The sequence below is a fragment of the Hermetia illucens genome, chromosome 6, assembly GCF_905115235.1.
Source record: "Hermetia illucens chromosome 6, iHerIll2.2.curated.20191125, whole genome shotgun sequence".
NCBI classification, from domain to species: domain Eukaryota; kingdom Metazoa; phylum Arthropoda; class Insecta; order Diptera; family Stratiomyidae; genus Hermetia; species Hermetia illucens.
In genome coordinates, this window is record NC_051854.1 from 83,776,270 (window position 1) to 83,803,813 (window position 27,544).

The 27,544-nt window shown below is 42.8% G+C and overlaps 3 protein-coding genes across 4 annotated transcripts in view; 2 read left to right on the forward strand and 1 right to left on the reverse strand.

Moving 5' to 3' along the window:
• Positions 1–1,569: 1,569 nt before the first annotated feature.
• Positions 1,570–27,544, forward strand: part of LOC119660060 (zinc finger protein 184-like) — a 29,050-nt gene continuing 3,075 nt past the window's right edge. Inside the window, exons 1-14 of the mRNA XM_038068439.1 lie at positions 1,570–1,781; positions 1,867–2,334; positions 2,389–2,517; positions 2,576–2,808; positions 2,870–3,004; positions 3,077–3,190; positions 3,250–3,282; positions 4,773–4,833; positions 15,047–15,331; positions 15,426–15,622; positions 17,134–17,268; positions 17,356–17,466; positions 17,898–17,971; positions 24,543–24,721. Of these exons, the coding sequence (XP_037924367.1) occupies positions 1,626–1,781; positions 1,867–2,334; positions 2,389–2,517; positions 2,576–2,808; positions 2,870–3,004; positions 3,077–3,190; positions 3,250–3,282; positions 4,773–4,833; positions 15,047–15,331; positions 15,426–15,622; positions 17,134–17,268; positions 17,356–17,466; positions 17,898–17,971; positions 24,543–24,721 (2,310 nt within the window). The 5' untranslated portion in view covers positions 1,570–1,625. The remainder of the gene's footprint in view (positions 1,782–1,866; positions 2,335–2,388; positions 2,518–2,575; positions 2,809–2,869; positions 3,005–3,076; positions 3,191–3,249; positions 3,283–4,772; positions 4,834–15,046; positions 15,332–15,425; positions 15,623–17,133; positions 17,269–17,355; positions 17,467–17,897; positions 17,972–24,542; positions 24,722–27,544) is intronic.
• On the forward strand, positions 8,411–17,732 carry LOC119658676 (zinc finger protein 486-like). Its single transcript, XM_038066238.1, has 6 exons — positions 8,411–8,638; positions 15,047–15,331; positions 15,426–15,622; positions 17,134–17,268; positions 17,356–17,466; positions 17,537–17,732. Exons 1-6 carry the CDS (start codon positions 8,510–8,512, stop codon positions 17,661–17,663), a joined length of 984 nt encoding a protein of 327 aa, XP_037922166.1. The 5' UTR covers positions 8,411–8,509; the 3' UTR covers positions 17,664–17,732.
• LOC119658677 lies at positions 23,016–24,498 on the reverse strand. Of its 2 annotated transcripts, none has more exons than XM_038066240.1 (3): positions 24,351–24,498; positions 24,155–24,289; positions 23,016–24,070 (listed from the first exon to the last, which is right to left on the reverse strand). In XM_038066240.1, exon 3 carries the CDS (start codon positions 24,049–24,051, stop codon positions 23,074–23,076), a length of 978 nt encoding a protein of 325 aa, XP_037922168.1. In that variant the 5' UTR covers positions 24,052–24,070; positions 24,155–24,289; positions 24,351–24,498; the 3' UTR covers positions 23,016–23,073. The 2 variants fall into 2 exon arrangements, with proteins under 2 accessions (XP_037922168.1, XP_037922167.1); XM_038066239.1 differs by having other exon boundaries at positions 24,134–24,289.

A 27,544-nucleotide genomic window follows, 5' to 3' on the forward strand; every position in this document is an offset into this window, starting at 1 on the left:
AAAAAGGGGGATATCATACAGTGCAGCAATTATAGAGGTATCACGTTGCTGACTACCATCTATAAGGTATGCTCCTCTATCTTGCCAGGCCAGATAGCTCCATACGTCCAGAACATCAATGGCCCATACCAAAGAGGCTTCACTCCAGGCAAATCATCAACAGATCAGATTTTCTCTGTACGGCAAGCGATGGAAAAACTGTTGGAATATGGGATACCCTATCATGCCTCCTCTTCAACCTGATCCTAGAGAAAGTGAGTCGCGATACAGACTTAAATGCGAGAAGCACCATCTTTTCTAGTCCACCCAACTACTGGCCTACGCTGACGATATTGGCGTTATGGGAAGAACAACCTGAGATGTACAGTCTACCTTCATCCAGATCGAGCAGGCGGTGCGAGATCTCGGGCTGCACATTAATGAAGTACCTGAGTCAAATCAGGGTAATAATCTCGGGCGAGCGCAGTGCTGACAATATTGTCTCCTACAATGTACCGTTACGGTCTTGAATGAAGTGCTCTAACACACTTCAAGACCCTAATCCAATATGGATTGTTGCGCCAACGATTATTAGTGGCCGCTCTATGGGAGAATCCGTCGAGAACTCCCCGCAATATCGAGCACGTATGCAGAGTGGTGTACTACAACCACCCCTTCGAAACGCCAAACTTCTTTGATGATTGCTGTTATGGAGGATAGCAACATCAATTATATACGCGGAGCGACTCGTCCTGTCAACTAACAGTATGTCAGGCTTGTTATGTAGAGTATGGCGATCAGTCAAAACGTGCCGATCCCAATGCGTGCTGAAAGCAGAACTATCAGGTACTGCTTGCGGCTCATATCGGTAAACCGGAGATTTTTATTAAGACGAAATACATGGTGGTAACGTCAGCACCAAAAACCAAAGAACGAACAACATCGAATCGCACTGGTCAAAACCAAAGAACGAATCGCACTGGTCAAACGAAAACAATAAGGATAGGAGACTACAACTTTGAGATTGTTGAAAATTTCTCCTACCTACGGTCGAAAACGACAACCGATAACACCTATGACAATGAAATCCGCGCACGGTTGTTCGCTGCCAACAGAGTTTATTTCAGCTTACAAAAACTGTTGCGCTCGAAACGTCTCACCATAGGGTCAAAGCTCTTACTGTACAAAACTATGATCTTGCGAATCCTCATGTATTCCTCGGAGACTTGGTTTCTTAGCAAGAAGAATTGCGAACTCTTGGCCGCGTTCAGGAGAAGAAAGCTCCGAAGAATTTTTGGCCCCCTACATGAGGATGGACGATTCCGTAGTCTACATAACAACAAAATCTATGAGCGATAACACGACAGTTTGGTTGTGGATAAAATCCGGGTGAACAGGTTGCGGTAGGCGGGTCACCTAATCTACCAATCCACGTTTCGCCCTATGACCTATACCACCCTTTGACGGCCATCGATTATTATTATTATTAATTTGCGTTATTTTAGAAAGCAACTACCATAAGGCATCCTTTTAACGCACACTGTACGTTCGACACGTCTGGTGTTTACCTTACATCTGACATTTGTCATTTGTAGGTTTGTTTTGTTATTATCGCCGCTCATCTACAGACGGGAAGTGTGTTGTTAATGTTCATCTCCTCCCGTCTCCTCAAAATGAAATTCAAATTGCCGTGGACCGTCTGCCGGGTTTGCTTACGTGAGGGGCAAATGTATTCACTTTTCCAAAAGGACACGAAGGACATGTCGATTGCTGAAAAACTTGCTCTGGTTGTTGATATCAAGGTAAACAAGCAGTTACGCTTCTGGTTACTATTGGAGAGGTCCTGGTAGATACCGGGTTCTGATTACAAACGCTTTTTTCTTACAGATCGTCCCAGACAAAAATCTACCACAAGAAATATGCCGGCGATGTATGGTTCTTCTCAACTCAGCCCATCGATTTCAGCTCCAATGCAAGAAATCTGAATTCCTCTTACAAATGTCGGTAAGACACAGAGCTCAGAAAGATATCGGGTCAAAACAACACGCTGTTGTCCTGACTTTGAGCAACGGTAAAATTTTTGAGATGCCAAAGGATGTAACCGTGAGGAAAAAGTCTGCTACCACTGAGGCCTCAGACGCTTCACCTCAGATAGAAGCTCAAACAAAAGTATCAGAGGTGGATGTTGCAAGAATTGGAGAAAGCTTGGTTGAAGCATATCAAACTAAGAAAAGCATGGCAATGCATCCAACACTTAAGAGAAGACTCAGTGAGTTCAATGGGAACAGGAGGAAATGCCAAAAAAGGGTGAGAGTCCCTGAAAACGATTCTAGGGACATTGACATAGCTGTGCAGGTAGACGTGTGTTAAGTTCTAAACTCAATAGCTTTCTAACATCCTTTTCTATAGAATGCCTCCCAAAACGATGCTGACGAAGTTATTCCCCCACCCCAAGGATGTCAAAATGCTCTCCAAATTATAGAAGATATCAGAGTAGCTCAACCCAACACAGATACTAACCTTGCAGAAAGAACACACGTAAAGCAACTGAAATATCCAATAAGTCATAAAATTTTACTTACATTCGTTTATACAGTTGAACCAAGTGCAAAGTAATCCACAGGACATAGTGCTTAAATCCCCCCCTGGTCCCCATGTGATCAATGAGAAAAATGGGAGAGATGTCCGACCTTCACTGTCCAACATACCCCCAAATGACGATACTGGACTGGTTTTAATCTGCGAACTTTGCGGGAATCGATACAGAAGTAAAACTGGCTTTGATATACACATGCGACTACATAGAAATGAAAGACCCTACAAATGCGAGTAAGCTTATCCTTGAAACTCCTAACTTGAAATGAATTCTAACAAGTGAGTATTCTGTTAGGATTTGTCACGCAGCATTCGTACAAAGCAGTAAACTTACTACTCACATGCGAAGACACACAGGCGAAAGGCCCTATGCTTGCAGTTTTTGCTCCCGTCGATTTATTAAAAATGAATCCAAACTTTTACATGAAAGGTAAGATTATTTAAAGAAGTTTCGAACGGAATTTTCTCAAACTTCGGTGTTTCGCCGACTTTTTGTTCCCAGAATGCATACTGGAGAGAAGCCCTACGAATGTGATATTTGTAATAAAAGATTTTCCTACGCCTGTGTACTGACGCGGCATAAACTTATTCACACAAACAATGAGAAAAATTTTATGTAAGATGCTGTTTCCTATTTGGGTTGTTCATGTAACCAAATTATTATTTCGATTGCAGATGTGCGCCATGTGGTAAGCGCTTTAGGTTTAAGTATCATCTCAATGCGCATATGAAGACGTCAACACATCAATTTTCTTAAAAGAATTGGTAGAATTTGTATGTAAATCAATGTTTCGAAATGACCTGTTTATAAATAAGATAAGAGGAACTTCATACTGGCATGTTTTTTCACGTTAATGACTTTTCAAATATTGTTGTTTGTTCAAGCTGGCAACATTGTACTTAATTATCGTACACCATTTGAAAGCTGTCTGTCGATCAGTTTATTAACAGCAGTTGGTTGAATCAGTATATATTGACAGTGCGTCACGATTTTTATAATGAGTATTAAGGTTGATTAAGATTGAAGATTTGCATGTGAGGCGGAACTTCGTGTTCGGAATCATTAAAAATGCTATAAAAAGCTTATGGTGATTCAGATTTATCAAAGACACAAACCTACCACTGGTACAAATCATTCAGAAAAGACCGTGGGGTGGTTGAAGATTTGCCTCCTTCTGGACGATCATCAACCTCTGTTATAGAGGAAGTGAAGAAAATTGTGCTTGAAAATGGATATTCTAGCTTAAGAGAGATAGGACGACACCTCAATATTCGCCAATGTCGCCAGTGGATTTGTTCCAAAAGAGTTGATTTTCTTCAGGAAAAATTCTCGTAAAAAGACCTCATTGGACATGTAAGATCGCATAGATTCTTACCCTACATTCATGGAAAGCATAATAACTGGGAATGAGGCATGGGTATATGAATTTGACATGCAAATAAGTCAACAGTCATTAGCATGGCAGAGGAAAGGCGAGTTGAAACCGAACCGAAAAAACCACAATTCGTTGAAGGAACTGAAAGCTATGCGGAAAATCGGTTCGCGAAAAATGTTTCGAAGAATGGGAAAGATGAATCAGATGGAGCCTACTTTGAAGATGACAAAATAAATATTGTGGAATAATTTAAAAGTTTATGTTTTATGTTCAAATTCCGAATACTTTTTTGATACAATGTATGTAATATCAGAATAGAGATTTCACCTTAAAGTGTAATATCACATTACCATCACCGAGCGCGACTTAAGCATTACAACATCACCGCATTACCAAAGTGACGGTAATATTACTTCTGGGATAGGTAATGTTTTGTAATGTGTTATCACATTTCAAAACTTCATCGCTCTCCGTAGTACAAGAGACGAGTGCCGACCCGATGCCGAAGCCGAATGTTGCTTGCAAATCTATTGTTGTTATGATTGCCTGTTCTTTTGACTGTATGGCGTTGGCCTACATAATATTTTCTAGTGCGAGTGGCCGAGGCGAATGTCGAGTGCGGATATCGACTATCGGTTACGAGTCTTTTTTCGGTTGGATTGGTGTGAAATGATGATTTCGATTTTTTGCGTGATACACAAACTTTTAATTGTAACAAGCAAAGATAACTTCTAAATGAAGTACTACTCGTTCGCAAAGATCATGATTCCCTGTTTTTGACATGTGAAAATATTGTGGTATATAATTTATTTATTTATTTAGTGAAGATATACAGAAAGGTAAAAAACTCCTAATTACATATTGTTCTCAGAAGGAGAAGCAAGTAAGTGACTTAACTTACACTTAAAGCAAACGCGGGTAGGTGACGATGAAGAAAAATCATTAATAAAAATAGGAGTAGTGAGGGACCAAGTAAAAAGGTTTGGGGAACACCAAAGGAAGGGGATGAGTAACCACAAAATGAAACAGGAAAGGTTTGATAAGTAGGAGGAGAGTCAGGTAATGGTTGGGGAAGGGGGTTTGAGTGGCGAGCTGTTTGGAGAGGAGAATATTGTTATCAATTGTATTAAAGTCTTTGGAGAAATCGGTAAATAGCATGTATCTCCTATCGTGAATTAAAGCATTTAGCTGCGAAGTTGGTAAAGTCCAAAAAGTTTGAAGCAATAGATCAATCTAAGTGTAATCTCGCGGTGTTTCTAACGATTAAATTGTTTGAAATTATTGAGACTTATCTTTCCTATTTGCTAGTGATATTTATCAAGCTTTACAAGCTTACCGATATTTCGGGAACCACTTGTTTCCTTCATTAGTGCTAACAAATCTGACTTAATAAATATCACTAGCGAATAGAAAAGGCAAGTCTTAATTAATTCAAATAGTAGATCGATGTTTCACGAAACCATGCCGCCCTATCATTATAAGGTGATCGAAATTTGCATGAAGCCAGTGGTGGACGTATCTTTATAGCAACAAGAGAGATGAGACGGTAATTCACAGCTAGAGTAAGATCTCCGCTATTGAGGATAGAGATAATAAGGGCTTCTTTTCTAAGAAGAGGAAAGTAGCATTCTTCGAGACTTTTGTTGAAGATTATAAACAGATGGATGGAAATGTATTGTTTACATCTAAGAAGGAAGAGGTTAGGAAGCTCTGATGCCGGATCTGACGGTGGCGTCAAGATTATCAATGAGGAACTTAACTAAGGGAGAGGTAGGAAGAGGAATGGAGAGAGATCCGAAGCAGTTTGCACCTAGAAGAGGCGTAGAGGGCGGAAGTTCCGAGTGGAGGTGGTGAGCGTCAATTTTTGCATACAGTTATGTGCAAGGAAGTATGTAAAGGTAGCGCCTGGGTAGTGTGGTCCAAGGAGTTCTTGATGAGGTTGAATTGTCGAGCAGAACAAGTATTTGTAGAAGAGGAGAATAGAAGGAAACAATGGAAGAGGCTGTTGAAAGGAATTGGAAAGCTAGGGTAATCACACTAGTTGAACATTGGGAGGTTACAGTCTCCGCAAAGGAAGAAAGAGAGGGAAGGGCACCTGACAGTAAGGAGTTCCGATAAACTGTCAAATAATTCTTCATGCAGATGGGAGGGATGTACATACAAGATACAATGACCGGGAGGGAGTTGGGCGGGGAGACACGTAAGACAACACAATCATACCGAGAGCTAGACGAGAAGGAGATGCGTTTGGAGCAGTGTGGACATTTTATTGTGATCAGGACCTCACTGCCAGTGCACTTAAGTGATTCAACGCAGTTCCTGTCGCATTGGAAAATGGAGTATCCTTCGGAGAGCTCGGAGTTGCAGCCAAATGTCGGAGATAGAGATGGGACCGTGTTGCTGAGTCAGCGCGGATAAATTGAAGATAACCCGGCTTAGTTCTTAAACTTGCACTTATACGGTTTGATGAACAAGCATTCAGGCCAGAAAGTATTGCCGATTGAGTCAAAATTGGAAGGATAAATGACTTTCAAAGATGGTATCACTCGGTCGGGGTGACTGTCTTTTGTTAGTTTAATACAAAACAATTGTAGAAGTGGGCCAGCTTGGCTCTTGATGTACTCCAGTACCTCGTTCGTAGAAGCAGCGAACGCTAGCCTCGAGACAGACAACTGATTTGGATCACCTTTGACCCGGGGTCACTGGCACGAATAGTGAAGTATCTGGGTTTATAGAAGCAGCGGAAAGTGGAGTTTCGTCGACGACAGGAATAATGTCAGATGCTAGGGTAGCTTTGTTGCTATTTGTGATCTGCTAGAGTTACTCAACTTTTAAGCTACTAATAAGTGGAATTGCTCTAAATGATGTCAAAGTTTGCAGAAGTGGTGAATACGCAAACTCCTCCCTTAATATCTGCACGAGATATTCCCTCCGTCTATCCACCGTGGCTCGATCGCCGATGATCAAATTATCGTCTTTGTCACTAACAAAACATAATTTTTCAATATTTCGGTTTTGGACAATTCGATATACAGAGATACATCTCGCCGTTTCATGTGTCCAATTTCTTTTAAAGCTCTTGAATAAACGTGCCCTAGGCTAAACATTTAGGAAGGATTTTTTTTCTGGGTTAGTTAGCCCTTGCCATCATTTTCATGATGATGATCTTCTTTTAGCCTTGCCTGCCTGACGGTTTTGCATTACTTATATATGTATGTTGGGCGGGCCCAGTGTACTTTGGTGATGAAACCCTGAGCTCAAATCAGGATTCTGGTCATGAATTTTTGTATCTTCCCAATTCTGAAGGCTTACCACCTGCACAGCTCTACTTACCATGATCGCGGAACTAGCATAGCCTCATGAAAATACTCTAGAACTATCGAAAAATCGTTTTGTTCTGTTTATCTTAAAAATTATGTAGCAAATTTTTGGCGATTTTTGGCTTTTTAAAAATTTTTTTATTCAAAGATCCGTCATCTTCGCAAAAATTAATTTAGAAAAAAAATGTTACCTTCTGTCGGAACTGTTATGATAGTTTACCGATTTATTTTTGCTCCTGTGCTGCTTCTTCGCAATTGTCGGGACCAGCCATGCAGCCGACAAAGAGGACGCCTCTATGAAAACGCTGGGAAGCCGTACCGAATTTCGAAGTTTAGTTTTTATGGAAAAAACAGGTAAAGTATCGTATGTCAGGTTTATGTTGATCGCTGTAATGAAGTGCAAATTGACCAGTCAGAACGACCTTCGAATGATTTCGCTAAAAAAGTAATAATTGGAGTGAAGGCTTTATATGTGTTTTTTGACGAAACCGAAGGCTTATGGACAAGGTATAGCAAATTATTGGTCAGTTAAGATTTTATTGTTAATAATCACATTTTCATTTTTAAATGCGTTTTTCTCGAAACATGTTGAAAATCGGCTGCCACCATAGCCAAAATCTACTCACCAACTTCTTTGAAATTTTCACGACTTATTCAGAACTTATTTCTGAGATTTTTTTACACATTAAAGAAGGCGGGAAAAAGCACCAAAATTTACAAAAAAAAAGTTTAATAAGACACCAAAAAAATGTATCTATCAACATTTTTAGTAATCCTAATTTGGTACTCTGTGTGTTGTGTGAAACAAAACTTTATTAAAATCGATTCAATGTCTGTCTGTCTGTCGGCCTGCCAGTCTCGCTGTCTGTCACACCCGATTTACTCCGAAACTGACTCATTGTTACGAAATTCAATTCGATATTACTTTACTTTGTAATATCACCTCTTTCAAAAAGTGATATGATATCACATTACCTACTAAGACTAAGTTTGGCGCACCTCTAAAATTGAGTAATGCCTAGAATACAACTTTTCAAATAACATCTACTACGTTTACACGTCCTACCGCCACCATTCACCTACATTGGAAAGCAGATTTATTACTTGATGCACCACAGCCAGTTAGCAGTCATAACAAATTCGTGTCATGTTGAGGGGGATTTGTTGTGTACACATTTGCATTTGAACCCGATTTTAGTGGAATAGTAGCTTCATTACTTTGAGTGATAGCCACTAAATATGAGAGCAGAATACTCAGTCAATGTATGCAGAATTTGTTTAGAGAACGAAACGACCCAATCGATTTACGAGAAAGATGAAACCGGAATAAATATTTACGAGAAAATTATGGAATGTGTTGACGTTCAGGTGCGTAAGTAGATTCCTGTTTACTTTTGAACTTATAACATATGGTCCATTCAGAAGGTATTGCTTGAACTGTTCCATTAATATAGAGCGGTTCCTCTCTGTGTATTGATATTATTGTTGCTGGGATGTCTGTATGAGATATTGCGCGTGTACCGCTCCTACACGCTGCACTTGTTGCACTCGCCACTCGCAAAGCTCCTCGCCTCTGCACCATAGAGAAGAACCGACTGCGTTGCTCCCATAAGACGTCTTCTAGTTGATATAAGGCCCCGACATTCGCAATTAACCGACTCAAGGCCGCGACCCCAGCTGCAACCCTGTCCTCTGCTGCTTCGATTTGCTCGAAAAAGCTCATCTTCGAGTCGAGCATTAAACCAAGGATCCGCAGCATGGATCGGTTCAGCGAGTCTGGCCACTTTCCAGCGACAAGGAAAAATGCCCTCCTTCAAGCAGGCGTTGAACACTTCAAGCAACAATTCTGACTGTTGCCGGAACATCAGTTTGTAAACTTCCGCCGGGATGCCATCAGGGTCTGTCGCCTTCCTGTTTTTTATAGTGAGAACCGCTTCTTCGAGCTCTCTCATTGTGAAAAGGGGGCAATCCTCGACGCTTTCCGCGCTATTTACATCAACGCGTACAGGGTGTCTAGGGAACAATGCCCGCACAATGCGGTCCATCTGGTCGGTGTTCAGTATGCAGGGCTTCCGCAGAGCCCCGATTTTCCGGGTGACAAGCTTATAGCCAAGTCCCCACGGGTCCTCATTCACCTCGTTAACAAGGTTCTGCCAGCTTTGCTTTTATTTATAGCGCTGCGGAGTCTCCTTTTTGCTGATCGATATTGTGCCTTTATGACACATGCCTTCTCGTTGGCGTACAAACGTTGTGCCAAACGGCGGAGGTTATGACACTCCGTCCGTAGGTCGGCAATTTCTGCCGTCCACCAGTACATAGAAGGCTTGTCGTTCCTGGGGCCCCTCCGGGGCATGGAAGCCTCACATGCCGTCGCTATCAGGTTCATCACTGAATTTACAACGGTGTCAGCTGCGACACTACCACCCCCGGAGTGCCCCCAGCGCGCCCCTACCTGCTCTAAGAGCTTCGACGAACTTCCCGATGTTCACCCTCGCGACATTCCCCACGCAGGGGGAGCGTCGCGTTGGTGTTCGCCGGCAAGTACCGTCAACCACTTCGAACGCGATGTACTGATGATCACTTGCCGAGAAGTCAGCAATGCTTCCTTCACAACCTGGGCGTGTCGTCAGCGAACTGTAATAGTTCTGTGTCGCTCTCTGGGATTGGAGCGTCGGCCGTGAAAATGTTATAGAGTGTAGGATCCCTGCGGTACTGCGGAAGTGACCAATAGGAGATCGGAATAATCATTTCTCACGCTGACGTAAAAACGCCTATCTTCGAAGAAACTTAATATAAGTCTAATCACCGGGATAGGGAAATCAGGGCTGATTAGTTTGAAAATAAGTCCGTTAACCCACACGGAATCAAAGGCCTTTTCAAGGTCTAACGCGCACATTACTGTGGGTTTGTTGTTGACGTTAAATCTGCTGCTCACTGAGTTGTGAAGGTAGCTTAGTGCGTGTTGAGTCTTATGCTTTGTGCAGAACCCAAATTGATGGTTCGGAATAATGTTTTCTGATCGCAATGTTGGACTAATCCCACTGTCCATGCTTTCTCGAAAAGCTTGCCCAAGTTAGAAAGGAGAGAGACGGGCCTGAAGTTTTGTAGTTCGTGAGAGCCGCCTTTTTTCTTAATGGCGGTTATCTTCGCTACTTTCCAAGTAGTGGGAAAGCAACCATTATTAAAGCAGTTGCTGACTACAAGAAGAAACTTCATTGATGTCCTGGGGAGGTTTTTGATGACAATATTTGCTATGTCATCTGGTCCGTTAAATTTTTTGCCGTTAATGCTTTTTGTGGTGGCTGCGAACTGTGAGAAACTCAAAAAGGTTTTTGGGTCATTTGGTTTGCAGGATGGGTTAGAGGTCGAGAAGGTAGTTAATTTGAGTGAATGCTCATGAAGGAAGTTTTTGATTGTCGAGTCTACAATAGAACTGACGGCTAGGTTGTTTCTAGGCGAAGGCGAGTTTAGTTGATTTAGGAAAGACTCCGCGAGTACTTGGGCTTTCCTAGTGTCGCTGCCGATGTTTTCGTTGTTCTTGGTGAGAACGAAGTTTTTAGATCTGTTGCGGCCTGTCACCCTATTTACGTGTTCAAACATATTAAATCCGGGCTTCACATCTGGTAGCTTGCTAGTGAGTTCCTTGTTACGGAATTGTTCCACCATTTCACGCATTAATGTGCTAAAGCAGTTAATCCGAGAAATTAACACTTTATATTCGGCGTTAATTCTGTTGCTATTTTTGTGGATGTTTCGCTTTAGATTTCTGTGCCAAATTTGCCTGACTTTCAGATGTTTTATTATCTCGTGCGTCAATTTATTAAACTGAATCTCATCGACTTTAAGGAGGTTTGTGTTTCTGCGTGTACCAGAGTTGATGGCATCAGTAGCCAAGATCATGGTCTCATCGATCTCCTTGTCCGTCAGATTTTGCGAGACGGTGATTTTTTTCAGGTTTAGCTGTAATGCTAATTCTGTCCTGAACTTATCCCAGTTAGTGTGGGCGAATGTTCTAATTTTGTTGGGTACTCGCTTTTGCAGTTGAGAGGTTAAGGAAAGTTTGAGCTCAACTGCAAGATGATCGGACATTCATGGTAAGGTTTTGCACGTTAACTCCTGCAGTGTGAGCGTAGCTTCTGCGGACATTAGAAAATAGCCAAGTATGGATTGATTTTCAGGCCTTGAGGATGTGTCGGGCAAGATCATCTCAAGCTGGTTTAATGGGCTTTGATTGTGGATCCATTTTTCGAGTGTAACCCCATTTCCAGGTATTTCCAGGCTCTATGCATCTCCAGCAACTCCGAGAATTCTATCTCAAATCAATGATGAGATCGCATTTCGACTGTGTGTTGATATGTCGACCATTTCTTCTCCTAAGCAAGAAAATATCGAATGACTTTGAATTTGCGCACTAGAGATTCGGTCGGTCGATACTGACTAGCAGTTTTGTGCATCTGACAGTATAATGATTTTCATCGCAAATAAAGCATTTTCGTTGTTTAGATTTTCCAATTTGTCCCCTTTTTTTGTTTCCTGCATTAGATTTTGATTTCCATTAGTCAATCTCAGGTTCGCATGAGGAATCTGCCTGCGCCACAAAAGCATGTTCTCTCTGTTTAGCAACATCAACTTTCTTAGCGTAGGTTTTTCCTTCTAAATTGCTAAGCTCTTTATTATTAACAGTTGTGCTCATTACTATATATCGGTTTTCTAAAAACCAATCAACATCGTCAATGGTAGGTAGTATTCTTGCATTCCACAAAGTGTTGTCAAGTTCACGTACAGTACTCAGATTCATCCTTTTGATTATACCAAACAGAATGAATGGGACACCTAAGGGACCCGCTGTCATATCCAGCATTTTTTAAATTTTGGATAACATCGCTTTGTGTCAAGAGCTTTCCTCAACGTCTTTGGATCGTATTGAGAAATTTGAAGAAAATCGATTATAGTTTGTATCTCCTTTTCTACAAGAGCTCGTCGACTGCTGTAAGAACGATTAAGTAGTTCCCAAGCATGTCGATAATTCGCAGCATTTATTCCTAAATGCTCAATTACCCGCTTCGCATTTCCAGTTAATTTGCTTTGTAGCATCATTAACCGCTCTGCTTCTTCTACATCCGACCCATCGTAGATAGAATGGAAAAGATTTTAGAATGCGGCATACTGACGGATATCTCCGTCAAATCTAGGAATTTCTGGAACTGGAGGACATGGACGGGGTCGATGAAACCGATTTCAATACGGAACTGGAATAGTTTGATCTGGGTAAATATTTCTTTCTGGTTCGAAGCAATTTGGTTCGATAACATAACAATCACGATCTGAGTCTTTACGGCCGAAATCCGATTCGAATTGAACGCGTTTTTTATGATACGAAAACCGATCCGATAATGTTCTGTCAGAGAATGCACTTTCTCGTGTAAACCGATTGCCGTCAGCATATTCTAGATTGCCTTGGTTTCGACGTTCGTTTTCAATTTCATAATTGGGAACTCTCTCAATTAAAATGGTGTTCACAGCCCGCTCGGCTACGATTTTTTCCAGCGCCACACGGAGCTTCGCACACTATCAAAACGATTGGCATTTCTGCTCAGCAGCCTTTTGTAAACTGTTCTTTGGGTATGGCTCCTTTACTGTTTTCTGGAGGTCCTCCTTCTTTTACTATAGGAATGGATTCACCCCCATCGAGATATTCACTTGCGGCCGGGGCTTCCGGCTGCTGCACATTTTCTCCACCTTCCAAAACTGATCCGTCATATTCTGGGTCCTGAGTTAATCCCGGATGGACTCGCTCAAAAAATGCACGTGCACGCTTGAATACATCGACAATGATTCAGAATTTTCGATCGGTGAAATACGGCCGCCTATGATAGTATAGCCATAGCAGGATCACTGTCGAAATCATTCGACATCAACAACGGTCTAAGACAAGGGGATGCCCTATCACGCGTCCTCTTTAACCTGCGGAAAAAGTGATCATCCATGCTGATGCCCTGGAAAAAGTGATCCGTGATGCTGAGGTAAATGCGACGGGTACGATCCTCTTTAAGTCCCCCCAACTACTGGCCTATGCTGACGACATCGACATCATGGGAAAAACGACACGAGACGTACAAACTGCCTTCATCCAGATCGAGCAGGCGGGAATTGGCGCGAGATCTTGGACTGCACATCAATGAAGGCAAGACAAAATATATGGTAGCAACGTCAGCACCGAAAACCAACCAACCAACAACATCAAACCGTACTAGTCAAACGGGAAGAATAAAGATAGGACACTAAACTTCAAGACCGTTAATAATTTGTACTATCTAGGATCGAAAATCACAACCGATAACAGCTGCGACGATGAAATCCGCACACGGTTGTTGACTACCAACAAAGCATACCTCACAAAAACTGTTTCGCTCGAAACGTCTCACCATAGGGTCAAAGCTCTTACTGTACAAGACAATGGTCTTGTCAGTCCCAGTCTTCATGTATTCCTCAGAGACTTGGGTTCTTAGCAAGAAAAATTGCGAACTCTTGGCCGCGTTCGAGAGAAGAATCCTCCGAAGAATTTGTTGGTCCTCTACATGAGGATGGACGATTCCGTAGCCTACATAACGACGAAATCTATGAGCGATATCATGATCGTCAGGTTGTGGATAAAATCCGACTCAATAGGTTACAGTGGGCGGGTCACTTAACCCGTATGGATGAGGATAATCCAGCCCGGAAAGTTTATAAGGGCAATATCTATGGTAGAAGAAGAAGACGAGGCAGACCTTGCCTGAGATGGAACGATGGCGTAGGTCAGGACGCCAGACAGCTTTTAGGGATATCGACGAACCTCGGCGGAAAATTGGGATGTTTAGAGTTCCTTATTAAGGCAGGCCTAGACCGGACACCGGTTGTTGCGCCATTGATGATGATGAAATACGGAACATCTCGCGGTATATCTGCTACCACAAGGATTTGGTGGTTTCTTTGGCATTGTTCATAAAGAACCTTAATATTTTCCCACCCTTTCAGAAACTTTTCTACCGTAGGCTTTTCACTTCGGGGCTTACACAACGATTCTCGAATTATGCTGAAAAAAGCTTGTCTTCACAGTCCAGACCGATTTTCCAGTTATTGGCATAATTTTATGAAAGCACCGCACCACTTTGCATTCATCAATATCCGAATCAATTCCGAAGGCTGCAAAGAAATTTTGCATCATTACTTGCGGTTTCGATCGGCTATGCTAATTGTTATACATGATAGCACGGCAATTGCAGCTTTGTGCGCCGTGATTTACAAAATATTGGCTTGCCGCTAATAAAGTACCTACTCTGGATTGGACTTCGCGTTCTCTTGACAAAGCCAATAGAAAATCTATAGGACATCATGGTTCGGCACACTTACGACGATGGCCGCTATTTAATTAAAATTGAGTTGAGCGCCAAACGATCAAGTATCCTTGATCCCGGTGAGGAGTCTATTCAATGTGATTTTTTATAACTGCTTTAGTGATCACGAAGTAAGCTCCTTTTCTCGAAGTTAAATAAAAGTTACAAAAAATGCACGTTTGGAAAAACGTACAACTTGAAATAAATGAGTTCTGTAAGTGATACGATTAACAGTTATAAGCAATATTCGTCTCTCCATCAGTTAATTCTGCGATTATAAGGTAGCAAAACGACTACAACTTTCTCAACTGATTACATTTCTCTGGGATGAAGTAAGAGAATAAGTTTCTTGCATTTAAATAAGTCAATTTTAACTATTGCATAGTATCATGTTTTTCAGATTGATCGCGATTGTAAATGGCCGAATAAAATATGCGAAAGTTGCTTAAGTAGTCTGAATACTTCTTATAAATTCCGAATACAATGTAAGAACTCGGACAATATAATATTGCAATTCTTATCTGGGGGAATACAATTGCAATATGGTGACTCTGAAACAGAAGGATATATTCTAAGGCTTGAAGAGGAATCTGAGAACTTCACTTCCACTCATGCGGTTGCTGAAAAATGTGATAGAATAAACGAAGTACAAGAAAAGAATTCCGACAAAGAAGAGGAGGAGAAGGTAAGAAGTTGAAAATTATCTAAGGCAGAAAAGCCAGATAAATTTGGGTTTGCTGGAAACTATCAGCTAACATTGTTTAATTTTTCCCTGTCAGCTAAGCAGCGAAGAATGGGACGACGAGTCAGCGCAAAGTCAGCCAAAGATTAACTCACAAGCTAAAAGGAAAAATCGTAAAAAATCGGATTCTAAATATTTGCACATATGTGAAGTGTGTGGGAATACTTATAAATATAAAAACTCCTTGGAGACTCATATGCGGCGACATTTGAATGAGAAACCATTCTCATGCGAGTAAGTAAATTACTGAGATGTTGTTGATGTTTTAAATTATCTAGATATTAAATAAACATGGTTTGAGGTACTGGGGACGGGTGGATAAGTAGGTATCAGTGGCCGCCACGAGGAGCCCAATTAGGGCTGGGCGCGCCGTTTTGATGCCACAAACTCCTAAGACCGTAACTGCTGTTATGAGAGCAGGGAAGCAGAGTCCAGCATTGCAAGGAATGCAACTCCCCCACCCTGAAGCTAGAAATCTGTCTGAGGTCTCCAAAGAATGATTTACCCAGTGTCCGTAGCCTGACTCTAGCTAGAGCTGGGCAGCTTCGCCAATGCGAATTGTAGGGTATGCCGAGTGTGGTGGCATGGTCCTCTATGGGACAGTGCCCCGTGCAAACCGCCGGCATCGGGTTATCTTATAAGCGGGCCCAATTCTCCTTGACTTGGCACAGTTCGTAAACCTCCGTCATCTAAGGCACGTGAATACTAGGTAGTGTGAGTAGACTCCACCCCTGACAGCCGCCAGCGGAACACCAACTGTATTCACCGAAGGGTTACCAAGAGCAGAGCCTCGCCTGGCCAATCCGTCAGCGTGCTCATTCCCCTCTATGTTCCTATGCCCGGGAACCCAGAGGAGGGTGACTTTGAGTGTGCCGCCCAGACGGTTCAGTGCGTCTCTGCACTGCTCCACCAGCCTGGAAGATGTCGTCGTTGAGTACAAGTGCTTGGCTGTCGGTCAGAATGGCCACGTTAGGCTTGGGGCTCGAATCTCACTACACCCATCAACAGACTTCTAATATCGCCAGTACTTCCGCTTGGAATACACTGACGAAACCTGGGAGGTCATACGACTCGAATGTACTGTGTATATTCGAGAATACCCCCGCGCTGACCCCACAGACTATCCTTGCAATACGCCGACGGTCTTCCACTTTGCCCTGGTGGGAAAGTCCACAGCAAAGTTTCTCGTGAAGTTCAGCTTGCGTGTGGCATAGTCCGTGGGGAATGTCTAGGATGTTACTGTGGTCGTAGAACTTCGCTGCCCAGCATCCGGACTCACGTAGTCTGACGGCACTGCACGCTGTAACATATTATATTTAATGTGGAAGTCTAGGGGGAGGAGATGCAGGAGTACATTGAGAGCATCTACCGAGCAGGACTGCAGAGCTCCAGTAGCACCTGCACACGCGATTCTTTGAATCCTATTAAGCTTCATCCTATTGTATTTTTTGCGCAAAGCCTGCCACCATACAATAGAGCCGCACGTTAGGTTCGGACGCACTACAGCGGTGTACATCCAAAGAACCATCCTCGGCCGGGGACCCTATTTCTTTGCAAAGGTTCTCTCGTAGTCATAGAAGGCTATACAGGCCTTCTTAACTCCCAGTTCTATGTTCAATCTCCAATTTAGCTTTGGATCTAGGATTACACCCAGATACTCGTACTGAAGACAAATTGTTGAAAAATATTTTCACTAACTAGTGTGATGTGGGTATCTCTTACCAAATTCTTTTATTATTATCCAGAATTTGTGGACGTGAATTTGTTTTAAATGGACAACTGACTTGTCATATGAGAACACATACAGGCGAGAAACCATACGAATGTCGGTTTTGCAAGCGAAGATACGCAGATGTGGGAGCGAAAAATGTGCATGAAAGGTATTTTGACTTTCCATCATTTCAGTATTTAATTTGTTCGTTATACTCTCATTGTCAATATTGAATATTTTTCTCTTTTTTATCTAGAGTTCATACTGGTGAACGGCCATTTAAATGTGATATTTGCAGTAAAACGTTTATGTATGCAAGCGTTCTGAAGAAACACGCTCTTACCCATACGGATGAGAAGCAATATCGGTATGTATTCGAAATCAGATTAGCCACGATAAGGGAGATAATCGGAAGGGGAACTGTACTATCATTCCAGCTGTGACTATTGTGGGAAAAAATTTAGACTTCGATATCATCTTACGGCCCACTTAAACACTTCGAAGCATCAGAGTTTAATTGAAACATCGGAAAAGACTGTAAAGCTTGAGGATTTAGTTAGTTAACGAATATTATCTGTTTTGTGGTCAGGATATTCATGAACTGGAACGGCTGAAATAAATATTTTCAAAGTTTTTCTAGAATGCTTACTATTAGAAACAATGTCCCCATTTCGTGAGAATTCACTTATAGACGAAAGTGCCATTTATATGACGGCACTAACCAACGCGGACTGATTTGGTTGTAGTGATTTTGATTCTTATTATTGACCCATTGCTGCAATAATCTCCTTAACTCAGACTGTTCTCAGCATATCCATGTGTACACTGCCATTATTCTATTGTTGAGACGAGTAAACTGTATCCGCATCGAGGTAAAATTTTAAACTAATTTGTAGTTCAAAGCGGAGTTGAATAAGGTTGCATTCTATTACCGATAATATTCATTTTTGTTTTCGGTGACGAAGACGTGGAAGACTTTAATTGTTCATGGCATGTTTCCTGAAACACCTCGAATACGCTAATGACACCTTCTTGCTCTTTCACTGGGTCCAAATAACTCTGGATTCATAAAAAGAGACAAACATAGCAGGATTGAGAAGGAACGTCAACAAATCCAAGGTTCTCAGTCTTATTTGCTATGGCACCTTTCCTGTTTATCTCTATATCTAGGGAGCGTTAGGGGGGCATACTGTTCCCCGAATTGCAATAGATTAATCGAAATAAGTGTACTGTAAACGAATTCCTGTAAAATTCGGAGCATTATGAAAAAACAAGTCGAGAAACCGGAAGCTGGACGCTTCAGGTATGAAAGATTTTGTGTATTTCTTTTATAAAGACATTTGCCTGTGAATTTGTCCCATTAGTACGTAATACGTAATATATGCATAGATTACGGGTGATATTCACATTCAAAATCTTGAATTTCCTAAGAAGTGACAACTTTGACCTATTATAACTTTGTTAGTAATAGTGCGATTTCCACCAAACTTGGTCGGATTAAGCTCTGTATTATAGCCTACATTGCTAGGATGCTAGGATGAACCTAAGGGAGTTCTACAGCCAACTACTGAAAACTATAGTAATATATTACTAACTTTATTTGAAGGGATATTGGTATGGAAGGTATTTCGCAGCCTAGCCACCATATAGTGGCATCCTCTTGATTTTTTTCAGATTTTTTGGTTGGGCATTTTCTGAGAATGGCCCCGTTAAATAAATGATCACTTTCAACCCCCCGAACTCCCTGCCTTTCCAAAAAAAAACTCAAAACTGAGACCAGCTTTGGAAAGTATTAGCCGAGAAATCGGAAAGTACTAATCGAGACTTTTCATTTGTTACCCTACATGACTATATTTGGTGAAAAAAAAAGTTTACACCCCCTTTTGCATATATGGGGACCCCCTTAAATTCGACGTAAAAGGATGTAACTTACTATATGCGTGAGCGTTCACAGTTCCCATCTTTCCATCAATTTGGTGTCAATCGCTGCAACATTCTCCGAGAAAAATGCGTGTGACAGACAGACAGATAGACGGTGATAAGTCATCCACTGCTAGTATGGCCTTGGCGATTATGATGCCGAACGTGGAAGGGCCACGGCATACCTCTAGGTTGCTTATAGCCAGGGTGGTGGCCTCAATCATGCTCTATACGACCCTAGTCTGGAGGGAGGCGTTGCTCAGTTAACACTAACAAACTGAGTGCAGTCTACAGGAGGACAGCCCTGAGGGTATTCTCTGCCTTCAGGACTGTCTCAGATGATGCTGCATTCGTCATCTCTACAATGATGCCGATTGACATCTTGGCAGATGACATGGCAAATATATACAATGCGAAGCCAATCTCTTCCTTATTGCAGACGAAGAACACTGAGAGGGAGAGATCCATAAATAAATGGCAAGAGCGGTGGGAACGCTCGGGGATGGGTCGATGGACTCACAGGCTCATTCCTGCCACAAAGGAGTGGTTGGAGAGACGACACGGCGAGATTAATTATAATATCACCCAGTGTCTCACGGGGCATGGAGGATATCGCCAATACCTGCACAGGTTTAAATTAGAGACCTCACCAGGCTGTCCAAATTGCGATGGAGTCCCAGAGGACACAGGGCATGTATTCTTCTGTCCGAAATTTGTGGAAGAAAGGAGGAATCTAGAGGACTCTAGGAGAGGTGCTGGTACCAGAAAATCTGGTGCCAAAAATGATCGCATCTATCGAAACCAATCTGTGAAAGGCGGAGGAGAGGAGAAAAGCATGGTCGCGTGCGCTGCGTACAGAAGAAAGGTGACTAAGCTAGAATGAGCTGACTCCGGCCCGTGAGGTAATACCTTCTGGTGGTTCCGCGGGGCAGGGAGGGAGTCGGGCGTGGTTTTAGTGAGTAAAAATCCCAGACCAAGAAAAAGACAGACAGACAGATAGTAAACCGATTTTAATAAGGTTTTGTTTTACACAAAACCTTAAAAAGGGCCGACCTCGTCGTCCACCGAAAATTGATGGAAGGACGAAAACGCAAATAAAAGGTCTTAGTCTAAGAACAAAAAAAAAACTAATGAAAAGTTCGTCGGTCTTTAGCTTTACCTGTGTTAATAAGAGGTGTTGAGAAAAAAGAGGAAGACATTGAATATCAAAAACGGTCGCCAGAGCCTCCTCTTTCCACTTTGTCAAAAATTGACCAAATTAAGCCTCGCTCAAAAATACGGATTTCGGAATACCGAGTGGCATCTCTAGTAATTAAAACAAGTTCAATGTGGATAGTTGTAATGGTCTAAACAAGTTTTGGGAGGAGGTTCGCGTAAAGTATGAAGCACGGTACTCTGGACACTTTAAAGAAGGATAATCATTAAAGACACTACCCATACAAATGTATAGGCTAGTTTCAGATTGATAGAAAAGGGGTGACTTCCCCCAAAATAGAATTTTTAATTTGAAATTTAAATATAATGTATATTTTGGAGAGCGATTCACCGACGTATCATGATTTCGGAATACGGCTTCAATAAGGAACGACAGCATATTAATGACACCGCTATTAAGAATGGGTATAATCCTCAGATATTGAGAAGCTGATCGTACCGAAAATCAAGCAACACAATAGGAATGCCTTTACAACATTAATCTCGTAGCATAAGGAGGCAAGTTCGAAAGGGATAAGTATCCCGTATTCCTACCTATTTAACAACATAAGGAATTGGATAAAAAAGTTTCAACTGGAAGTCGTAGTTTCGAGTCGATCATCTTGCGGAATTTACTGGGAAGCGTCAAGGATCCTTTGGCAGCGGAGGAAAAAAGCGGGATCTACCGAATAACGTGCAATGATTGTAATAAGATTCACATAGGACAGACTAAAGGCCTGATAACTAGATTTAATGATCACATCAACGAAGCGGTAAGTAGTGTTCGGAAACAAAAATCAGTCAGGTCCAACATAACTACCATAAATATCTGTGTACATGTGGATTAGGAGGCCGAAGTGACAGTGAATGGGATGTAAGTTAAGTTGTGAATGGGTTATGCATTGTTGGTCAAGGTAGCAGCCGACGGAAACCAAGACATTTACGGAAGTTTTCAGTGAAATCCAATACAGGATGAAATCCGAAGACAATGGAGCAGAAGTATCTTCGGAAACGAAGAGTGCAGAGTCCTTGTCGAACTAGGCCCGAAGACGACTAGCAGGAGTAAGTTCTGCAAAGCGGTCAAAGGGTTACTGGTGGAGAAAGCTCTCATTTGTATGTGCTCTCTAGAAATCTGAAATCTTGACTGTCTCACAGAAATGGTGGAAGTGGAGGAGGCCATAAATCGTGAATGTCCAGAGGTAACCAACACCCGGATAGGTATCACTTCTCTGAATGTTCAAAGTAAAAGACTCACACTCCTTAGCAGCAGGAAAATTAAAATTGGGTGAGCAGTATGCAGTGTTCTAATGCCGACAACCCCACCAAGGCAGACAGCCTAGCGCAGTTGCGGTCAGGTATGTCATCAAGCGAAGATTTCCAACAAAAACGAGAATTATGTTCTCTACAAGGATCGTGGAGCGTCTGGTGAGACCGTTGGATACACTACGTGTGTCCAGTCTTCAGAGCGAAACTGGAAATGGCTAGGACGCGGATAGTATGATTCGCATCCTACATATTAACATGCACCGAAGTGCTAATCAGCGAGCAATACCAGAACAAGGACCCGGTTTCATGGCATCTCGACTTATCGGGTACCGCTGTTATCTGGGTTCACCCGCGCTAATTATCAAAGGAAAAGAATACCTCCAGCTGCCGTCTGCATACCGACCGCTGTGTATCCTTGACACGGCCGGGAAAGTGCTCGAAAAGCTCATCAGAAATAAACTCGCTGAAACGATCCGCGCTCCCAGGGACTTTCTTAGTTCGGATTCAGAGCACGAAGATCCACTGATGTTGTTATGGAGGTCGTGGATGTCGCACATCGGGCGAGGCACACAGTCGCACACTCCAATTCCGTAGGTTGGACAGATATGCTAGGCAGATTAGGAAGCTCATTCCACGTTCCAAACTATTGTTTGCCGATATTGAAGGATTATCTGAAAGACCGTTCCCTGATCTATGAGACGCTAGAGGGCCAGAAGAGGATGGAAATCTAGTAGTAGAGGGATCCATCCTAGGGCCGGACCTCTGAAACGCTTCCTAGTCTGCTAAAGCCGATATGCCAAAAGAGTCGCGTCTGGTCCCTTATGCAGACCGCAAAGCAGTAGGACATAGGGCTGCAGCTGGAATTTTGACCTTGAGTCGGCTAATAGCAAATGCTGGAAGTCCTGTATCTACTGTATCTGTGGCGCCTTCTTATAGGGGCAACGCAGTCCGTTCTGCTCTTTGGCGCGGAGGTATGAGCTGGTGTCCTTGACAAGGAAGTTAACCAGCTTTGCGGGTGGCGTCCGTGGTTATCGCACTGTCGTAAAGCTATCTATAGTCGCAAAGATGAAGATTTGAGAGAGGTTGTTGCCCATAAAGAACACCAGCGCGCACTAACCTAGTGACAACTCTTTGGACAAAATGAGTCGAAAGGCTGGATCGAATGCATGGTGAGATTGATTATTTCCTTACCCAACTTCTAAGTGGGCGTGGAGGTTTCCAATGTTACCTGCACAATATTGGGAAGGCACGATCTCTTGATTTTGAGTTCTGCAATGGAACGGTGCACGACGTGACGCCGAACACACCTTTTTCTCTTGTGAAAAGTGGGGAGTGTGGGGGGAGTCTATACCCTACTCCCAAAAAAGGCTAGCTAATGAAATTTACCATCACAAGATCGATGGTTGAGTCATCTCAAAGCTTCCGAGTAAGGGAGCTGAAGCAGATAACAAGAGTGACCCAGGTGCTTTACTACGCATAACGATCCATAGAAGTCACGAGCGGTTATGAATGGGAATGAACAGTAAAACTCTTATATAATAAATTACAAACCAATTTATTTTAATGCTTAAGTTTAATACTTAATACACAAACCTTACAAAGCTAAATAACAATTTTTCGACTCCAATCCACTGCGATGGAAGCCAAGAGTTCGTCTGTTGAACATTGTATATCTCCGCATGGCCTCATGAATTTCACCAACGGTTATTGGTTTGACTCCTTCACCGCCTCGTCCCTGCGTCACCTCTGGGCAATCAGGCATGTCGTAAGTCATGCCAGCCGAAGTTATTCGACTATGCGGGTCGGTGCTCCTATTCTCCGTATTCAACCGTGATAATATCGCAAAGTCGACGATCGCTGCAATCGTCTCATGCACAAAATACGCCAAAATAGTCAAACAAAAGTTGGAGAGGTGGACATCGGCCGGCACGTTGAGGAACTTCCTTAGTTTCATTCGCATTCGATCTGTATTTCGACTATAAAATGACGTGTTGCGGCACTGGGCATATTCCTTGTAAGATCGACCGCTGAAAACCATCGACAACCTATCAGCCCGGAATGCCCTGCGCATCTTTTCTTCGTCGTATTTTTCGAAGGTCTCCAAATCTGCCGCCTCCTCTTCCAAATCACGACTTGGGATGCCTTCCTCGATCATAGATTGAATCCCAATCGCACTGTCCCGCTTCATTTGTCGCACATTCGCCAGGTACTTTCGCATTCGATTGATTTTGATGGGGTGGTTCCGCATGAGGAACTCGAAGTCTATTATCGAGGGGGAAGCCTCGACGCGGCGTTTGACTGCTATGTCGATGGCATCGGCGAGGATACCGCGCACTTGCTGCTGGACGATTTTCTCGACAAGTTGTACGCTATCACGGAGCGGCCTCTCGCAATCGCCAAACCCACGCATTAGGTCGGAAATTTCATCGTGGAACGTAGGAGTTGGTTCTTCGACTTCGATTTTAACGTTTTGCGGAGTAACTATTCCTTGGGTGAGAATGTTACTGATTTGTGGCCCGGAATTCTGGCGGGTCGCCTTTTTCGTCGGCATTTGGAGCTCACGAATGGACATTGTGGGGGATGATATGCGCCTGCAAATAATAGCAGTAAATGACTTGGATTTCGAATACTTTTCAGACTACCAAAGTGTTTACCTCCAGTTGTTTATGTCTTACTTTTCTTCTTCTTTTCTGAATATGCTCGAAAATTCTTATGCACCAACAGCGGTTAGACAAATTAACCCACCTTGTCGAGAATATAATAGGAACGTTGAAGTATCCAAACAAAATGTGTGATACATAGGGGATTGTCTAAATAATGGAGAGTGTTTCTGAACAAATACTGATCCAGATTTCGAATCTCAAAACATACCTTCCACACGAACCAATTACATTCCAACATATGATCTTCTTCTTACTTTCACCAACCACAACTACTTTGGCAGGTTGAATTTTTGACGCTCCCCCACACAACCTTCCGAAAAAAAACTTGACACATTGAATTCGATTTCCTCGGCGCTGGTAACCCGTGCACTCCATCTAAATAATTATTGAGATGTCACAGCGTTGTTTATTGTAAAAATCTTGTGTTTTTTTCTAGTGCAAGTTATAATGAAATTTAAATTAAATTGGTCGGTTTGTCGTGTCTGCCTCAAAGAAGGCGAGGAGCTGAGCACAATTTTCGCGAAGGATGAGAACGATGTGGTCGTGGCGGACAAAATCATGGAGTGCGGTGGTATCACGGTAGGACACTTTCCTTTTTTTCGACAAATGAGTGGCTGCTGGCGTGAAATTGTTAGCGTTCCTATGTCGATATAGATCGCCCTTAGGATAGGGGCTAGTGAACAGGAATCTGGGAAAACAGAGTGGAAAAATGTTTTGTGTCGAAGGAAACGGGGGTTCGGTCGGAAAAATTGGGAGTTAGTGGAGTGGAAGAGGACGCTGCTGTCATGTTCGGGGACCGCCTTGTTGATTAATTGATTCAACCTGTTCGTTTGGCTTTTCGCGAGGAGATTTTGTGAGCAGGTTAATGTGCACATTTTTTGGGGATTTCTCGGCTGTGCGGTTCTGATTTGTCCTGAGAATCGAAGCAAGAGCTGAAATTTCAATGTCAGTGGAATGTTAGGTGACGACACCTGTAAAGGCAAATCTAAGCTGCGGATGCTCTGAAATATTTGGTTACTATTGGGAATGTACCTTTTTCCAGACAAAGGATGCCATCCTTCTGATAATAAATCAAAGACAGTGTTCGTGACGGAATTTATGCGGTTTATATGATGTATTTATTGATAAAAGCTCAGTTTTATTGTTCTCGACTATAAATTGGGTAAAAGGCTTGTGTTCTAAGAAGTGGAAGCCGCGAAAGGGCTAAGCGGAAAATAAAAGTTGAATCCTGAAGGGCAGCTTCGGGCTTTCATGTCTCTCAATTTTATTTGAGTCAGTCGTTAAAAATCCACGTTGTATGCTAGTTTATGACCTATGAGTACTTTTTTTTAAGGGTGCTTACATACCAGAGCTGGGCTAAATCGTAATCATGATTAAGTGATTATGATTGTAATCACGTAATCATGCAACCACAATTTTCTTTTTCTTCCGCCTTTGTTCCGTTCACAAGCGGGGTCGGCTCGTCGTGATCGGCCTCGCCATTTGGCCCTATTAAATGCCTGATCTGGATGCAATCTCGACGCTTCTAAATCTCCATCCAGCGTATCAAGCCACCGTCATTTCGGCCGACCTTTTAGTCGTTTACCATCGACTTCGATGTTCAGACCAATCTTGGTAAGTGAATTCTTGTTAGTGCGAATTACATGACCATACCATCAAAGACGCCTCTCTCGCAATTTTTCCAAGATCGGCGTAAACCCATATCGATCGCGAATGTCCTCATTTCGGATGTGATCAAAACGTGTCACGCCACTAGTCCAATGCAACATATTAGCCCCCATTACCGCATGACGCCGTTCTTTGTCTCTTATAGTTGGCCAACACCCAGAACCATAGAGAGCGACCGAACGGATGACATTGCGGTAAATTTTGGATTTGAGACGTTCGTTGATACGTCAATCACAAAAAACACCAGTTGTGGAACGCCATTTCATTCAGGTTGTGTCAATGTGTGAAGTAATTTCCTAACGCATAACGTTCTCCATTGGCTGATAGCGTTGACCCGAGGTATTTAAATCGCTCAGTTCTGGGCGGGTCATTGCTGCTGACAATGATTGTGTATGTTTCATGGGGATCGGTCCTCAAAAATTCAGTTTTATTCAGATTCAATCTGAGACCTTGTTGCGTGAAGCCATCATTTCATTTTTGGCCAAGTTGCTCGAGATCATTTTTGCTATTAGGTGCTAGGAAAACATCATCATCATCATCATAAACGGCGCAACAACCGGTATCCGGTATAGGCCTGGCTTAATAAGGAACTCCAGACATCCCGGTTTTGCGCCGAGGTCCTCCAATTCGATATCCCTAAAAGTTGTCTGGCGTCCTGACCTACGCCATTCATAATAGGAACGCGGCCAAGACTCCGCAATTCTTCTTGCTAAGAACTCAAGTCTCCGAGGAATACATGAGGACTGGCAAGATCATTGTCTTGTGCAGTAAGAGCTTTGATCTTATGGTGAGACGTTTCTTGCATTTACCTCAGCATCACGGATCACTTTCTCGAGGGTCAGGTTAAAGAGGACGCATGGTTGGGCATCCCCTTGTCTTACACCGTTGTTAATGTTGAATGGTCTTGAGAGTGATCCTGCTGCTTTTATCTAGCCTCGCACGTTGGTCAGGGTCAGCCTAGTCAGTCTTATCAATTTCGTCGGGATGCTATCATAGGCGGCTTTAAAGTCGATGAATAGATGGTGCAACTGGTGTCCATATTCCAACAGTTTTTCCATCGCTTGCCGCAGAGAGAAAATCTGATCTGTTGCTGATTTGCCTGGAGTGAAGTCTCTTTGGTATGGGCCAATGATGTTCTGGGCGTATGGAACTATCCGGCCTAGCAAGATAGCGGAGAGTATCTTCACAGACCTGTTCGTTCTCCCAGGCTACTTTTTTCCGTCTGTGCAGTCGCTTTTCCGCTCGCCGGAGTTCGTGATAAGTCTCCGCATGTGCCCGCGCCCTTTGAGAATGCAGCATTCTGTGGGCTGTGTTGTGGATGGCTTCAGTGTTAACTCTCACCTGATTGTCAGAGGGGATTCTGGGTGGTGTTATTAGAGCTCGGAGCACCATACCAACGAGATAGTGATCCGAGTCTATACTGGTCCCCTACATGTTCTGACATTCATCAAGGCTGAGAGGTGGCGGCGTTTGATCAACACGTGGTCAATTTGGTTGAAAGTGGTCCCGTCTGGAGAGGCCGTATGTTTGTGGATCGCTTTTCGCGCAAACCAGGTACTTGCAATAACCATTTCGCATGACACTGCTAATTGAATAATCCGCAGTCCGTTATCATTTGTACTTTGATATAAGCTATTGGAGCCAACTTATCGCCTGAACACGGGCTCCGTCTCTACTTGGCTGTTAAAATCCCCAAGTATGCTTGTGATATCATATCTGGGATTGGCTTCGGGG